This window comes from Falco punctatus (genome assembly GCF_963210335.1).
Source record: "Falco punctatus genome assembly, chromosome: 5".
NCBI classification, from domain to species: domain Eukaryota; kingdom Metazoa; phylum Chordata; class Aves; order Falconiformes; family Falconidae; genus Falco; species Falco punctatus.
The window spans coordinates 67,538,929-67,555,583 of NC_137584.1; the positions used below are offsets into that span (position 1 = coordinate 67,538,929).

Here is a 16,655-nt window from a genome sequence, read left to right on the forward strand (position 1 = left end):
CCTCAGCCTCCTGTGATCACGGTATAAAACCATCGTGTATAAAATATACCACATAAAGAACAGGGAAAGAGAACAGCCGGGTAAGAGAGAAGAGAAACCTTAAGCGGTTAGATTGTGCTCAAAATACTCGGAAGAGCGCTTAACCCCGTGAGCACCCAAGGCTTTCGGCACTAACGCTCACGGGCTCCTGCGCGCCGGCAGAAGCGCGGCCTATCGCCTGACCGGCTCCGCCGACGCCTCAGGAGCGGGCCCGAGCCCAGGGCCGGTCACACGGGCAGCACAGCGACCCCCGCCTCCGGCCCTGCCGCTGCAGCTCCCACGGCGCACGCAGGGTGCTCGGGCGGCCGCATCCCCGCAGCGGGGCAGCTGCGGGACTGACTCCCTCCCGCCGCCCTCCCGGCACCCACGCTACCGCAGAGCCGCAGCCTGAGGGGCCCAGCCACAGGCCCTCCGCCCCCTTCCCACCCACAGACCTCCAGCCCAACCCACCCCCGCCGGCCCTTCTCCACCCACCCGCCCCGCTTCCGGCTTCCGGCGCCGGCTGGGGGCGGGCGCACCGGGAACTGCCCGCCGGGAGCCGGGCGGAAGCTGTGCGGCGGACAGCGCGTGCGCGAGGGGCGGGGCCACGGCGGGGCGGGGCCGCGGTTCAGTTCCTGCCTGGCGCGCCGCATGCTCCGCGTGCGGGCAGGTGGCGCGGGTCGCGACTGAGGTACCGGCTGTTCCTTCTCCCCCGCCGGCTCCCGCCCCCCGCGGCGGCGTTGCTGCCCGGGGCCGGGACGCCGCTCGCACCCGGCGGGCCGGGACCGGGGTTGGGGCCGGGGCTGGGGCGGGGCCGCCGCGGCCCGCCCCCCGGCCTTGCCGTTGCCTGGGGAGAGCACGCCGGGGGTTGCCGCCGCGGTGCTCCTCGGCTCGGCCCCGTGAGGCGGGGGCGCCGCCGCGCCGTGCGCTGCTGATTCACCTCGGGCGGCCGCTGGGGAGGGAGACGGGCAGACGGGCAGCCACCGCGGGGCCTGGCCTGGCCGGGCCGTTGCCGCGGGCGCGGGGGGCGGCCTCCGCCTTGAGCCTGCTGGCGGGGGCCCCAGGGTCTCGACGCGGCGGCGGGCGATGGCGATGCTGGGCCCCGTCCTGAGGACTCGGTGAGCTCCCCGGGCCGGCCTGCGGCCCCGCCGGCGAGAGACCCGGTCGCTTCGTCGTCCCCACCGCTGCGTGTCCCGCTCGGCTGCGGGCGCTGGCTCTGCCGGCTGCCCCTGGGTCCGGGGCCGCTGGTCCGCGGTGAAGCCGGGGCCTCGCAGGGGTGTGGGAGCTGCGGGGCGGCCGCAGGGCGGTAGCGGGAAAGGGGACTTTGCCTCTGCGGCTGGGGCGTGATGCGGGCTTAGGAAATGCTCGTTTATTCGCCATCCACCCTGTGTTGTAGTTGGGAAAGCGTTAACGCGGAGGCATTAACTCATGCCGTTCTCTGTGCAAACCGATGCGTTTAATGCTTGTGGGAGCATAGTCACGATGACCTTTAACAAGATGTGCTTTATTTGCAGTTCTGCTGACTTGTTTCTTTTTGGGGGGAGCGGGATTGCAGTTCTAGTTGAAGAAGTAAACAGATCTACATGTGCTTCACTATCCATTGGAAGAATGACAGATGACAAAGATGTACTTCGAGATGTGTGGTTTGGACGAATACCAACCTGTTTCACTCTGTATCAGGATGAGGTAACTGAAAGGGAAGCTGAACCTTACTATGTGAGTATAATGAGGGTAGTCACAGGTAGTCCAATGTCATAGTTAAGTTTCCTTCATTCTTACATGTGTGCTACAATGTTGAGGAAACAAAAAAAACCACCCTAATTTTTTTCTTCTTATTCCTGGTACCTTATGAAAGTAAACAGTATGACCATACTGTGTGATTTGTCTCTTTTCACAGTGGTTCAAAACTTTAAGCTTCTTTCACCAGTGAAACTTATAATGAATAATTATGATATTTAAAAAATGATGAAAAAGTCAACAAGTAGGTAAGAGGGGGTGGCTCTATGTGACTTTGTATGTTCTTGGATGATGACCAGAAGAAGAGATATTTTTTATTTTACTTTACTACAGAAGTAACTTCAGTCAGAGCTTTGTGTAATCTTAAACACGAGGATCAGTCACCTGTGCAACACAAACTTGTAACACTGGCTTTGGTATTTCTGCTCATGGATTACTTCAGCTAGTTTTCTTTTCTTTAAATGCTAGCAGTGTTGAGAGATCTAGCTCAGACGTAGGAAAAGCAGCTATAATGTCTTAACAGTACAGTGCCTGAACTGGATTGCTAGTTGATGATAAAAATGAGTGATGGCTGTATTTGAGTTGTAAACTGGAAGTGCCTTTTGTAATTACGTGGTATTTGTTTGTAGTCTACCTAGCAGTTTTTGTTCTCTCAGCATCTGATAGACATTGGCTTGATAGAGAATGTTTGCTGATTCAGTGAAACTTAAATTTGAAATGTCACAAGTAATTGGTAGGAAAATCTTGTGTTATGAGTTTTTATGTGGAAATCTTAAGTGTTGTCATATCCTATTCTACTCTTTTAGAAAATATTACTGGGCAGAAATAATTTTTCCTGTGTTTAACAGTATCTTTATGTCATCAGTTTTTGATTTACATGTGCATTGAGTGGGTTTCTGAAACCTAATAAACCATCAATGTTTTTTCTGCAGTGATGGCAGTGCTCATCTTTCTGTGTTTTAGTTTTCATCGCTGGTAAAACAGAAGTATTTCTACTTCATGTGGTCGACCTATTGCCAAATGCTTCTGAGCATCTAAAAGTCTCAGACTTTGTATTATGTATACATATATATTTTAATTCTTATATATAAAAACATTTTAAAAGTTACATGAAAGGTGTGATTTTAAGTATGGAGAAATGCAGTCTTGATCTGTTTAACAATTGGTATCAAAAGCATGTTATCTTCATGCTGTGGCCAACTTTCTAAGCCAAGGAGTTAGTTTTAAGCTGGTAGCGTTTCTTTTATTCTGCTTAAAATGTACACAGAAATTCTCAAGGCTTAGTTCTCTTTCTGCAAAATCTGGTTATTCAGAAATTGCAATTCTAAAATTTTAGCTTCCTTTTTCAGGTCATGTTGGAGCTGATAACATAGCTTTGCTTCTTGAAGGGACCAAGGTTTTATAATAGTAAAAGGTAGAATATCAAAATTTAAATCGTGTTTAGTTCTTGTGGTTTCAAAGTGCATCTGTGTTAATGTTTTTGTTTAGATCTATAATGCATTTTTGAAGCAAGTCTTCATCCTTCCCACTTACTGTGCCCAGGTTTGCATCACACAGTGGTCTTGTAGCCCACAAGCTGAATCATTTTCATGTGAAGCTGAAGTAGATGTGCTTCAGCTGCTAATGGGTATAGTGTATGGGATCAAACTGGAGCTAAACTGAACCCCCCTAAAATTGTAGTAAAAAAGTGTCATGAACATTCCCAGTCTGTGACATAAGCTGTTCAGCTTTACATGTCTCCTCTTCTCACACCTCACTCACTACTTGCTAATATAGATACAGCCTCTGTATTCCAGACTGCCCTCCGTAAATGGGAGGGCTGCATGGGAAGGAAATACTGGCATCGTTAAGAGGGGAAAAAATGCTTTTGCTCTGAGGAACTTGCTTTATGAAGATGAAGGAAGATAGACCTGGAGGGTGCGGGGTTAGAAAAACAACCTAGAATCCATGTGATGGATTTCAGTTTGTTGCAAGTGGTGTGATAGGAGACCCTTGTTTGTTAGATAAATTAGCACAGCACAGGAGTGGTGTAGGTGTGCATTGCATTATGGCACTGCATGGGGGTAGCAGAACTAATTTAAGATGAGCTTGTCTATCTTTTGGAAAGAGTAGTGACATCAAGACTAAGCATCTCAAGTAAAGCACTGTCCTGTAGTCAAACCAAGTAGGTTTCTGCAGAGTTGCACTGAAAATGGATACATTGGGTTTTTTGGAGTGTTTCCTACAGTTGCTTGTGTTTGGAATTGGAAGCATAATTAGGACCAATAAGGTTGAACTACCTTTGTTGCTGAACTGATTTTTCTCTAGTCCTAAAATTATGATTTTTATTTTTAAATGGTGTATTGTCTGCCTTTTGATGCAAACAATGAGAAATAAAATGTGTATAGGAAGCAGAGTACTCACTGGCTGAGATTTGTCAGATGTAAAGAACAACGTTGTAGCAGAAGGCAGTCATTGGTATGATACTCAGCCCAAGGGACTAGGCTTGACTGGGCCATTCTTTTAAGCTTCCTCTGTGTCAGGTTGTTCTCTTGAGATGACCGTGTGTGAAGCCATTCCATGTTAGATGCTTTGTTTCTTCATCCTGGGTACACTGGTGATCAGACCAGTCCAGTTCCTGTTAAATTTAGAATTTTTTCTGGTTTGTAATCTGTTTTGCATGTAAAGTGGAGTTTTGTTCTGCAACAAAACCTGTGGAGATAGCTGGAGAGATACTCTTTCTAGACAAAGATAATGCCAAGCATTTCCTTAGGCATTAAGAGCTGCTTGCATTTCATTTAACCTCTACAGAAAGCATTCCTGGTTATTGTGATTAAATACTGTAGCAATGTACAATATGCAAAAGGAAGGTGTTGCAGTTTCTGTAATTTTGGGGATGGCATGTTCTAGCCTACTAGGATTTATCCTGCCTGCTAATGTGTCTGGAGATTCACTTTTGTTTTCTTAATTTAATGAGGAGAGCTCCTAATCTTGCTAGTTTGCTCCACTGCATCAGTTTTGTATAGCTGTTCTGGTTTAAGCTGAGCATATGTAAATTATGTACATGTTTTTCACAATGTCTTTCAAAGCTGAGGCTAGAAATCATATCAAAGGCAGTTAATTATTGTTGTGTCTTGTTTTTAATGAAGAACTAGTACCCGTTTATTTTTAAAGGATTAAATAATTACATTTGGTATGGCCGTTGACTTAAGAATTCAGATGTGAATATGAATTTCAAGGTGTTTTTCATGTTCTCAAATGTTATTTTTTTAATTTAGTGCTGTGCAGTTTGTTTGTGATGTCTTCATTACTGTTGCAATGGGCAATTTGATCCCAGTGGGTTGTGAACATCTACTTGAGTTTATACCATATAGTCTTGACTACTTTGAAGGAGTTTATGCCAGCTTTTTGTTTGTGCACTGAGTGGGAGAAAACTTATGCGACTGGTTGCTGGAAGGAAAGGCTCCCAGCTTCACTTAACACATCAGGAATCCTTCTCAGTCTTGACACTTAAAATTCACCTGCTGACCACTTTAGACTTCTCTTGAATCTTCTTACAAGTCCATCCTTTCTAGGGGACAAGACGGACGTGGCTCCTTCTGAGCCACAAAGCTCAAATGAAAGCAGGGTTTTTCATTCAGGTTTCTTTTGCTATGCAGCATAGTGAGCAGCATGACTGAGTCAGTTGCCATAGAACTTGAATCAAAACTGGAATCCTCTTCTGTTTAATTCCTTATATGCTATATCATGCACTTTCGTATTAGTTAATTCTAAGTTTAAATAGTGTAGGAGAAAATATTGAATCTATGCTAAATGCATGCTCAGTCTAATCATTACAAACTTTGATACTACCTTGTCTGCATATTTGCCCATGAAGTACTCTAGGCCATTTAATTTATTATATGTAATTTTAGCATATTGTGTACTGATCTATCAGTCCTACATTCAGGTTGCATTCAGGTTGTTACATTACTTGCATTGTTGGGCGTGTTTGATTTTCATAGCAATGTTCTAACCGTTAGCACATAGCCTGCTGATAGAAGGTTATTTTTCCAAAAAAAGAAAGGTAATTGTGCAAATCTCACCTAGTGGGGTGTGTTTAACTTCGATTAGTATGTCTTATATGATCATGTGGGGGTTTTTTCTTAATTGGGTATTACAGCCCTAACCCAAGGGCTGTTCATTCCCAGCATCCAGAAGTATTGCTGTAGGGTAATCAAAGGCTGAAAGGGTATAGCCTCGTTGGCTGCGTGGACTGGTTTAGGAGTCAGCAGCAAAAGTGTGGGAGAGGTGACATTCTGGTGGACACGGCTTTGTGAAGGCTCCTTGCCACATCGCTGAAGTCTTGGCAAAGCTTGTGAGTGTCTAATAGTCTAGAAGGTGGATTGCTGTGTAGAATTGTGGTTTGCACATAGAGGCTTCTATAAAACAATTAACATGATTCTGCTGTCAGAGAGATTGACTAAAGCCCAGCATATAGTTAAATACATTAAGCGCTTTTTTCTAAGTATTTTTGAGTACCTATACTCAGTAATAGCTTTTAAAAATTACAAGATTTTTTGAGTAAAAATGTTTTATGTTAACTGGTATCTTTAACAGAGTGCAGGCAACTGGTGGAGAAGGGATATTAAAAGGGGTAACAAAATGAAAATGTCTTTATGCTTTTAAAAGTCTCACTTAACAGGTTTAGTATAATTGTAAATCTCTAGGATAATTAAAGCTAGAAAAGTAATACATTGGATCCTTTCATGTCTCCCATGGAAGGGAAAGACTGTAGCAAGGTACAAGAGGTGGGAAGACTGAAAAAAAAAAAAAAAAGTTCAGTAGGTGCTGCAGATGCCCAGCATCTCTGAAAAACAGGCAGTCCCTGTTAACCTGATTAACTGTTAGGTTTTGTACTCCAGAGGCCCATTGGGAGTGCTGACCGCATTCTGTTAAATTCAGTTACTTGCTGCTTGGTTATAGTCTCTGATCTCGAATTGTGTTGAAATAGAAACTATGTTGTTCTTCTACACTACAAACTGAAGTATTTTACAGGGGAAGTTAGTTATGCAGTTTAAAGGGTTATGTCAAACTGTCGCAATCAATAACACTAATGTACTTATCAGTTCCTGCAGGGCTGTGTCACATGCAGCATGCTGAAGACTGGCTTTTGTAGCAGTCCAGATGGGTCTCATAGCAGAATATACCAGCATTAATTTAATTGTGAATATCACACAGAAATAATATGGGATTGTTACCAAAATATTTGGGGTTGATTGGAATAGCCTGGACTATATTGTCTCAAGAACAATCAGTGTAGATATGTGGAATTATGTTAAAAAGGGTAAGATTATATTGTCATTCAAGTCATTGAGGTACCAGACAATTATGACTTGAGTGTGTACATGACTTCATCGAATTTATTGAGATTGTTCACATTTTAAAACTGAAGGCTGTTTTTAATTACCTTGCTGGATTGGACTCCTATGAAAGAAGGTAGAAACAATATGATGATGGTAATAAGAGCAACAGATGGAAAAAGAAAACCATATGGTACACAAAAGATAAAGCGTTAACTGACTTGATGACTGTGGTAGTGGTGAGTCTTGATAATCTTGTAGTTTTATATAAATCCTAAAATTTAGTTGTTTCACAGATGTATGCAGGTTAGTAACCTAATGCAGCATTATCAAAAAGACAAATCCATTCTCCTTCATAAGAACTTGCTCTTGATTTACTCTCGTTACTTCTTTGTGAATCTGATATTTGTAAATAAATTCTGGTATAATGGCCAAAATATTATCTAATTTATATATCAAAGTGTGGTCTAATTGTTGGAGAGATTCTGGAAGAATGTTGCAGCAGAGATCAAGTTTTTGTAATATGTCCTTACATAGTTTTGGATGTCTGTGCCATAGACATTCACTTAAGGCCTAGCATTATCCATATACTATAAAGAAAACTTTTTAAGGAGGAACACTGGAAAACAAATGTTTCTCTAAATATGAGAAATGCAGTTTATTTCTATTTATTCCTTAGACCCATCTATTAATAATTAGGAAATTAAATTAACTTTACAGGATGAATACCATTCATTTAAAATGCGCTCCAAAGCTAAATGTTAGTTTACACGGATGTTAAACTTTCCTCATTGGGAATACCGAAGGGCATTGTTTGTTAAAGCTTACAGACTGATAAATTGTAAGTAAATGTGCTATACAGTAATCAGTCTGATTGATGCAGTCTGCTTAACCACTCTTACTAGACATGAGACTTAAAAAAAGAAAAAAAGGGAGAGGTGGGGAGGGGGTTGCAAATATAACACAGCATTCTGTTTTGGATAGTGCACAACATTACACTTGAGGAAAAAAAGTTAGTGTATCAGAAAGCTGTAAGAAGGTTTCTTCTTTCAACTGATAAAATATTGATGGTTTTCTTTCTGATTTTGAATTGGCAAACCCAGTGCAAAGAAAATGGAAATTGCCGGCTATGGGTAATACGAAACATACTTGGAAACCAAACCTTTAAGCAGCTAGTTTTCACTCTTTTTTTTTAATTTTGTAGGAATTTCTATTTTGAAATAATAGCTGTTACACAGTTGCTCATTATATTCAATAAGAACTTAGAACATGTTCCTATCTGTTCATATAAAAATTGTTTAAAATGCTCTTTGGCCTGCTTAAATACAGAAAAGCAGAAATTAAATTCCACTCTTCTCCCTAGCACCACATCAAAAGAATCAAGGACTTTTTTACTATTTTTTTGTCGGTTATTGTATTGGATACTACTATTATACATCTTCTGAGAGCATAATTTTATAGCCTTTCATTGACCTTTAATAAGTAAACTGTCTAACAAACATCTGACCTTTGGGGGGTGTGTGTGTGGAGAATGCTGACTGAATTTTGGTTATGAAAATGCATACTTGTTACAGATTTTTATTAATATAGTAAATTTTATGAATATTTAAAGCTTCTGTAATATTTTTTTCAGCTGCTTTTGCCAAGGATAAGCTACTTGACACTGGTAACAGACAAAGTAAAGAAACACTTTCAGAAAGTTATGAGACAAGAGGAAGTTAGTGAAATATGGTTTGAATATGAAGGTACACCACTGAAATGGTGAGTTTATTTAACTTTGTACCTTTACTTAGTTTATTGTGTAAAGAGTTACCAAGTTCAGCATGTTGTCAGTACTTTTCCTAAACCAGTCACTCTATTGGATTTCAAAGATGGCAAGAGGAGGAGAGCAAGAAAAGCATGTTGCTGAGGAAAATCAGAAGGTTTAATGTTGAATGTATTTTTTACTATTCTGCTTGTACTTACTATATGTATATGGCAGAGATTGTGCTGCACCTATTGGTTTTGTTCTAGTTACCGTAATATAAAATACCTGTGGCTTTGGCTTTACTGTAGTTTCTTGCAGTAGAATCATTAAATAAACTTTCGTTTAGGTTATCCTACTTTCTTAAAGGATGCCTAATAACACAGATAGGAAGTATTATTTCTAGAGTCTGAATGCAAGTAGAATATATGCTTAAAGATAAAATAAGTGCGTAGCCTTCACTTCTTACTGGTGTGATATGTGCTTGCACTGTAAAACAGATAATCTAATACTGATGCACAGGCTCTTGTTGAATTCAATTAGTTCAACTTTACTGAACTGATTGATGTTGATTCTGGTTTTGTTCTGTCATATGGTCTATTAAAGTATCTTCCATCCTGTCCCCCCCAAGGTTGGGGAGTAAGACTGACATTGTTTCATTTATTGGTTTTCATAAGTACTGTTCATAAGATTTGTTTCTTTCCATTTCTGCCATAAAGATAGAGCTGCAGTGTTTGCTAGCTCTGCATAGATAACATAGGCTCTCCAGAAAGTATTTAGTATTTTGAATGCTGAAGAGATTTTGTATCTCTTTTCCTGTATCGTAATAGGAAAGAAGACTTACGGTGGCTGGTTTAGCTTCTTGCACCTGGATTGTTTTGTGATGTGAGCATCACATCATAGAATCTCTTTAGACTTGGTGATGCAGTAGATCTCTTCTACTCTTGTTTCTTTGAGACCAGCCTAGTGTAAACCTTAAAAACATGTAAATAGAAAAGCATAAGAACTAGCTTTTTTCACTTTTTCAAAACTGCTTGGCAAACCCAGCTTTAGGCATCTTAGTTAAATTACATGAAATTTAACAATGATTTCTTGGTTTCAAGAAATACACACCAGGGTTTCTTGGTGTGCCATGGTGACCTTGAGTCATGGATACCATCCAAATAAACAAGGTACCAGTGTGTTCATTATCTTAGGTAGATCATGGGGGGAAACTTTGTAAGTTTTCACTGAAGTTGTAACAAGAAAGGAAGGAGAGGCTCTTTACTTCAACCAAAATGAGATCTGTATTTTTTGTAAGTTTTCAAATACCATGATGTTGAAGCTGGAATTTAAAAAACCCCAACCTAAATTATAGAATAAAGGTATAGAGTAAAAATTAAATTATAATTCTAATTTTAAGTGAAGAGTTAGTAAACTCATAGAACATTGAAATGAAAATGAATAGTGTAATTATGGTCTGCTAATTAAGACTCTGATCTTTCAGAAAGCCTAAATGTATTCTACCAGGAACAGCTTCACCAGTTTCAGTATAATTGCTTTTCTAAGGAAAACGCTATCAGCAAACCATTGTTTTAGGAGAATGATAATACTCTGAATAGCTGAAGCTTGTTGCAGGGCAGACCCAAATACCAGAACTGAGAATTAGATTGAGCTAGTAGTTTGTAGAGAAAGAATAGTGAGCATTAATGCTTAATCTTTTTAAGTATAACTTCCACATTCAGAATCAAATAGAACTTACTAATAATATTGTTTATTCTAATTATTTACTTTGCACTGTGTGGTCACGTTGCTTACAGTGTGTGCGGTTTCATACCTGGTTGGGATGTAGTGTCTCTCTTTTCAGCTGCAGCTCTTCAAAATCTCACTAGAAAACAGGAGGAAATCTGAAATGTAGTTTCAATTTCACAGTCTGCAGCACTCAGGTCAGGGTCCTGAAGGAGGATGAAGTTCTCCAGGTCTGGACTTGCAGGGGTCCAGGGCCTCCCACTGAGCTTGTTGGAGCAGGGGAAGATGGTCTTTTTGCCTGTAGGTGATGTGTACTGGGGGCGGGTCTATGTCACCAAGGTAAGGGGTAAGGAGCTGCAGGAAGAAATTATCAGACTGTGCAGCATCAGAGACTACAAAAGGAAATGGATCAAATCTCAGGAGACCCTGCAGGAACCTAAACTTACAGCTACATTGAAGGAGATGCAGGCAGAGTCTGTGATTATTGGATTGGCAAACAGTCTCCTAAGATGATGGAAGGGCTGGAAGCTTGTGACTTGTGGCAACAGGAGGAAGGCTCCTTCTCCATTTGCGTTTCTGTAACTACAGGATAGGTTCAGTGCTCTGGCTGCAGGTGAGGGACTAAAAGCTCTGTCCAGTGATGCTTCTGAGGTGGCTAAGAGTGAATTGTGCAAGGGGCACCAGGAGGGAAGTGGTGAGTGAAGTCAAAGGTCTGTATTCTTACTCTGCTTTATCAGCCTCTCCAGAATCTTGAACTCTGGCTTTTCATGGTCACTACAGTCAAAGCTGCTGCTGATTATCACATCCAGAACTATTTTGTCTTGTTAGTAAGTAATGGATTCACCTGCAGGCCAGCTCTGGTCCTGTATCAAGAAATGTTGACTACTTGTGTTGCTTTTCCAGCAGATGTCACAGATTAACAAGAATCAGGGTCTGAGATGCCGAAACTTCTTCAGCTGTTTGAAGAAGACTTTACTTCCTTACCTGGATTGCATGATCTGTAACAAACTTGCCATGATGTTGCTCTTGTTAGTCTCTCTGATCCTGAAGCACAGGGTCTCAAACAACCTGTTGTCTGTCCCATTAAGTTTCACACATCTAAGCTACTCCATGACATGAAAGACAACTCTCTTGCCCTCATCTGCTCTGCCTGTCTTTCCTGAGCAGCTTGTGTCCATCCATCCATAACACTGTGTCTCAGGTAGCCCAACACTGTCAGTTACGTCACTGCATGTGGAGCTCTAGTTTCTCCTGCTTGTTCCTCAGGCTGTGTACTTTTATGTAGATACAGTTGTGTCAGACTCGCTTCTATCCTATTTTTATGATTTTGCTATCTCCCTTGTAGCTGTCACCTTTCACCACTTGCTTTCCACCTGTGTCCATTAATTTCTGCTGCTCTGTGGGATTTTATTCACACCCCTGTTTATGGTCTAAAGCTTTCCTCACCAGGCTGGCCAACTTGAAGGTGAATACTTTTGTCCTGCCTAGGTGGATTCCATCTCTCCCTAGCAGTCCTTTATCCCCGAAGAGTGTCCTGTGACTGTAAAAGCCAAGTCCTTATTGTCACAACCAGTTATTGACCAGCATTCATGCCTCTGAGCCTTTCTCCTTCAATGGCAAAATTGTGGAGATGCCACCTTGCCCCTGGAACTGTATAGTCATTTTTGGTAACACTCAAGTGTTCCCTCGCAGCTCTTAGGATTTGTGCCGGTGTGGTTAAACAGTAAGGGCTAATAAACCAAGCACAGGAGAAACCTTGCCAGTCTGTCTGCAGCTTCTTAACAAGCAGCAAATCTCAGCACGTCAAAGCACCATTTGATCAGACATATCTGACGTTCTTGGAAAATGCTAGCGTTTCCTTAAAAGATCTAAGAAAAAATTATTTCTTAATTAATACTAAAGGAAAAGGTGAGACTATTTTTTGATGCAGCCAAGATTTCCCTTAATGAGACATTTGTTCATAGAAATACCTAAATGCTAGATTTTGGCCACTTGATATACTTAGTAGCTCAGATACTTCTAGAACATAGGATTTTTTTGGTCTTGGTTTTATCAGTTCACGTGACAGTGAATTACTGAATTACCACAGTAAATTATTCTGGTCTGGAAACAACCTACCAACTCGCGCTGTCATTTTCTGTCCTGGGTTCAGAAAGAAATTGCTAGAGGAGTAATAATTAATTTTCCTTACTGTCAATCCGTCACTTTTGAAAGGATTTTGAGTACTTAATGTGGTGTTTTTCAGGAATTCTGTCATACTCTGAAACCACCTTCTGTATAAAATAAAAGCAATCATAAATTGACAGTGGCTGGAAGTCAAGGTGCTGTTACATTTCTATAGATTTAAGACTTTCCAGAACCAGTCATTGTTCTAGCAACCTTAAAAAAAAGATTTGTGGGCTCTGAGAGATTTCTCTTTGGTATTTTTCCCATTATTTCCTTTGAGTTCTGCACGGTCTGCCTGTTCTTGGCTCCCACTCTAATTTAATTTCAGCAATACAATAATATTTCTCGAAATGATACCTTTCTGGTATCTGGACATTTCCCTTGGCTGTTGTTGTGTTTGTTTTCTCTTTTTTCTTTTTTTTTTTTCTTTTTTTTGAGGGGGGCAACTCTTTAAAGGCTTTCTTGGGGGGTTGATTTTTTTTTTTAATTCTCCTGGTTACTGTAGGTTCCAGAGAGCATTTGTATATTTCTTTAATTGCAGTACCTCTTTTTCAAATAAGTTCAGGAACAGTATTGCAGCAGTGACACTGGAAGCAAGATTTTAATCGGGGAATACTGGCTCATAGTACAAGGTAGATACACACTTAAGAGTGGAGTGAGGGAATGTTGGGATTTTTTTATTCCACGTACATTGACAAGTCCTCTTTTTCTTCTCACCTTGTCTCTTTGTTACTTAGCTCACCTGAAAACCCACTCTTTCATGGAGCTCTTGCTGAATCTCTGTGGAAGTACTGAAGGCGTGATTGGCAGTTAGTAATAATAAGTCTTGGTGGTAAAAACTTGAGCGTTTATGGATATGCATTAACTGTATTCTTCATTCCCTTTTGTCAGGAAAACACAGATCTAGATACTTTCTTGACATTTCCCTCTATTCTTTCTTTAAAGAAGTTACCAGTGCAATAGGTAAATTCAAGAATTGTAGTACTATTTTGGGGGGGTTTATTTTGCTATTGCGATGACTTTGTCTTTAGCTTTGGGGTTAGCTCACCCATAGAGGGTGCTAAAGCACTGTTGTGTGAAAGTGTAGCAAGTCAGGAAATTGGCTTGGCACAGGTGGTTTTTAAAGTCTGGACTTTCAAAACTTTTATGTATGTGCTTGGCTCTGTGTCCTGTGGTCAGTCCCATTTAATTCAGTGATGCTAATGAGTTTACAGTTAAGTGTGTGTTTATCTCTCCGTAGGATGAGAAGTGAGTAAGGCTCTTTCAGTTACGAATTTTGAAAGATAAAAGAATGGAGTTGGTATGCTGAATGCAAAAAAACCCAAACAAACCCAAAACAAAAAACCAAAAAACAAACTCAAAACAAACCAAAACCCACCCTATCAAAAATCTTGCTAGTGTCTGCTTGTGAGAAAATTGCAGAAAAAGACCTCTTTACAGTGCCTGTAGAAGTATTGTTTCTGAGATATATATTCCTTATATTACTAGAGGCTGTATCTTCTAGTAAATTTAAAGGAGACAAAGTTATAAGGCAGAAATGACTATTTGGAGGAAGCAGCTTCTCTGTTTGATGTCTTCAACCTAGAATGCCACTGAAATACAGAAGTCCTATATTCCCGCCCCCCCCCCCCCCCCCTTCTTAATTTGATAGTAGAGTTACAGAGTTCATCTTGATCCATCCTCTTTCAGTCCTTTTACAGGCATGTCCTTGTTTTACCTGACTACTCAACTCTCCACAGTGACATCAGGCAGGTGGGAGAGGGAGGAGATGTTAAGGGTCAGTGTGGTATGAACCTGTGGCATTACAGTATCTAAAAGCATGTATAAGTTTGTCAGACCAGCTCTTCCAACGGTTATCAAGCTTTTTTAGCTAAAAATACTGTTTTGAAGGATTCCATAGGGCAGCTGTAGGCTACCTATGCTGTTGCAAAACTGGCAGTGTTTTGTGGGCACAGCTTGGAGATTGCTGTTTTAGATACTGAACATATAAAGTCTAGACTTGATTCTGCCAGAAACTGTCAGTCATTTCTACCTGCCTGTGTAACTTTTATGAATCGGCAATAATGAATGTTAATTGTGGGAGTTGAACAGCTAGTTTTTTTCATATAAATGCAGGTATATTAACTGTCATATGTAGAATTAAATGCACAGCTTTTTTGTTCATTTAATATCTCTTCATTTTTAGGCATTACCCAATTGGTTTGCTGTTTGATCTCCATGCATCAAATACAGCACTTCCTTGGAGCATCACAGTGCATTTCAAGGTAAAATTGAAATACAACTTTAGTTAAGAACAAGTGAGTGTGGGATTGCATGAAATTTGGAAGCTAGGAGGTTTCATAATTATTTTGTAAATAAGTGAATGGTATGACTTGAAGGGGAGAACTTTCTATAATGTCTTTAATTCAGCCAGCTTGAGTTGACTGAAGGTTGGAAAGAATGAGAAATGCTTGTCCTTTTAGGGACATGAGCATGGGTATGAGATACTGTAGAAATACTTGAAGTCAGGGAGTGCTGTTGTACTTCGTGTGGGTCCCCTTTAGAGAACTGAGGGAAAGGAGTTTGGTCTTGTGACAGCTTAGTCACAGGAGAAACGTTATTTTGATTGCACATTGTAGAACCATTAGGTATGACTTCATAGCTACTGATCTTTGCTCAGAAGAGTACTTGTGCAGGGTTAGCTTGGTGCAGGATTCTTTCATACTCTGAAAAGGCATTGAGACAATAATCCCAGGTATGTTCTGAAGTCAAAATCACAGCTAGAAATCATGGTATTTAACTTTGAAACTTTTAATTTCTTCATTGTAAAAGAAACAATGCAATAGGAAAACTGATCTGAAGGGAAGGACTAGGTTAATAGGCTTGGTTTAACTGTGTGAGATGTGACATGAAATGAAAAGTCTACTGGGAAGCAGACATGTTTTGAATGTTTTTGTTGGAAGAATTCTTTTCTTGAAGATCTTTTAGAAAAGGTTTTGCTAACAGGAGTAGTCTGATTGTTTTTGAAAGTATGCACTGAAATCATACATTCTTATGATACATATTTTCACATGTTGAAACTTTTAAAATGACTGACTGAATGAATCTGAAGTTGGGGCTGTTTTTGAAACCATTGTATTTACCACACTTCTGTCAGATCTATGTCAGAGAGAGCTACACTTCCAGAGTGTTTTGAAGAAACTGTAGGGCATCTGTATGTCATGATTTAATTGTTACACCTTCTGAGAGCTCTGGAAGATTAACAGTTGGCAGTGTGTGGATGTTGCCATCCAAAAGTAGAGCCGTTTTGAGAAATAAGTTGCAGCACCACAGTGCATTTAGTTTTATGTAGTAATGTAAAGTGACTTTAATGTCCTTATATTGCTGCTTGCCAAAAGATCAGCTAATTTAAGTTTGTCTCAAAGGTCTATATTAAAGATCAGCAGAAATAATTTACTGCTATGGCAGTATTTTAAAAGCTGTAATTTAGTTTTTAAAAATATAACACCTTGGATTAAGCACCTGCTTAATCTCTCTTCCTGTTTTTGATGTAATCTGAAAGTTTATTTAAATAAACCCCTCTTAATCCTTGAAGTCAAAACATAACTGAAATATATCAAAGATGTAAAAATATTGAAGATATTTTCATGTCTTAGTTTCTTACAGCTAAATAGTTTAGATGTGAGATTGATGCCTGAATTATTCTTTTCACTTGTGTGGTAATCCTTCAAAGAGCCATTTTTTTTTTTTTTTTTTTTTGCTTATTTGAACAGTATTCGATTTTTCTGGGGTTTAACTTCTGCTGTCATGGCTTTCTCCTTTCTTTTAGCAAAGCATGCAGTCAACAACACTTGTCTCACATTTATTTTAACTTTTCTCTTCCCCCATCAGTTTTCTTTGTTCCATGTTAAAAATATGAAAGAAGTTTATTTCTGTTCAGCAGAAGTTTGAAAGTTGACAGG

At 40.4% G+C, this 16,655-nt stretch overlaps 1 protein-coding gene across 6 annotated transcripts in view; it reads left to right on the plus strand.

Moving 5' to 3' along the window:
- Window positions 1-597: 597 nt before the first annotated feature.
- The window catches only part of ATG5 (autophagy related 5), an 81,772-nt gene continuing 65,714 nt past the window's right edge, over window positions 598-16,655 (plus strand). For 2 of the 6 annotated variants that reach the window (XM_080389859.1, XM_080389862.1), the window contains exons 1-4: window positions 598-709; window positions 1,574-1,734; window positions 8,710-8,837; window positions 14,900-14,978. In XM_080389859.1, coding sequence (XP_080245985.1) covers window positions 1,627-1,734; window positions 8,710-8,837; window positions 14,900-14,978 — 315 coding nt within the window. In that variant the 5' untranslated portion in view covers window positions 598-709; window positions 1,574-1,626. Of the gene's footprint in view, window positions 710-848; window positions 1,137-1,562; window positions 1,735-8,709; window positions 8,838-14,899; window positions 14,979-16,655 lie in introns of those variants that run through there. The other 4 variants (XM_080389863.1, XM_080389860.1, XM_080389861.1 and 1 more) reach the window with 4 other exon arrangements.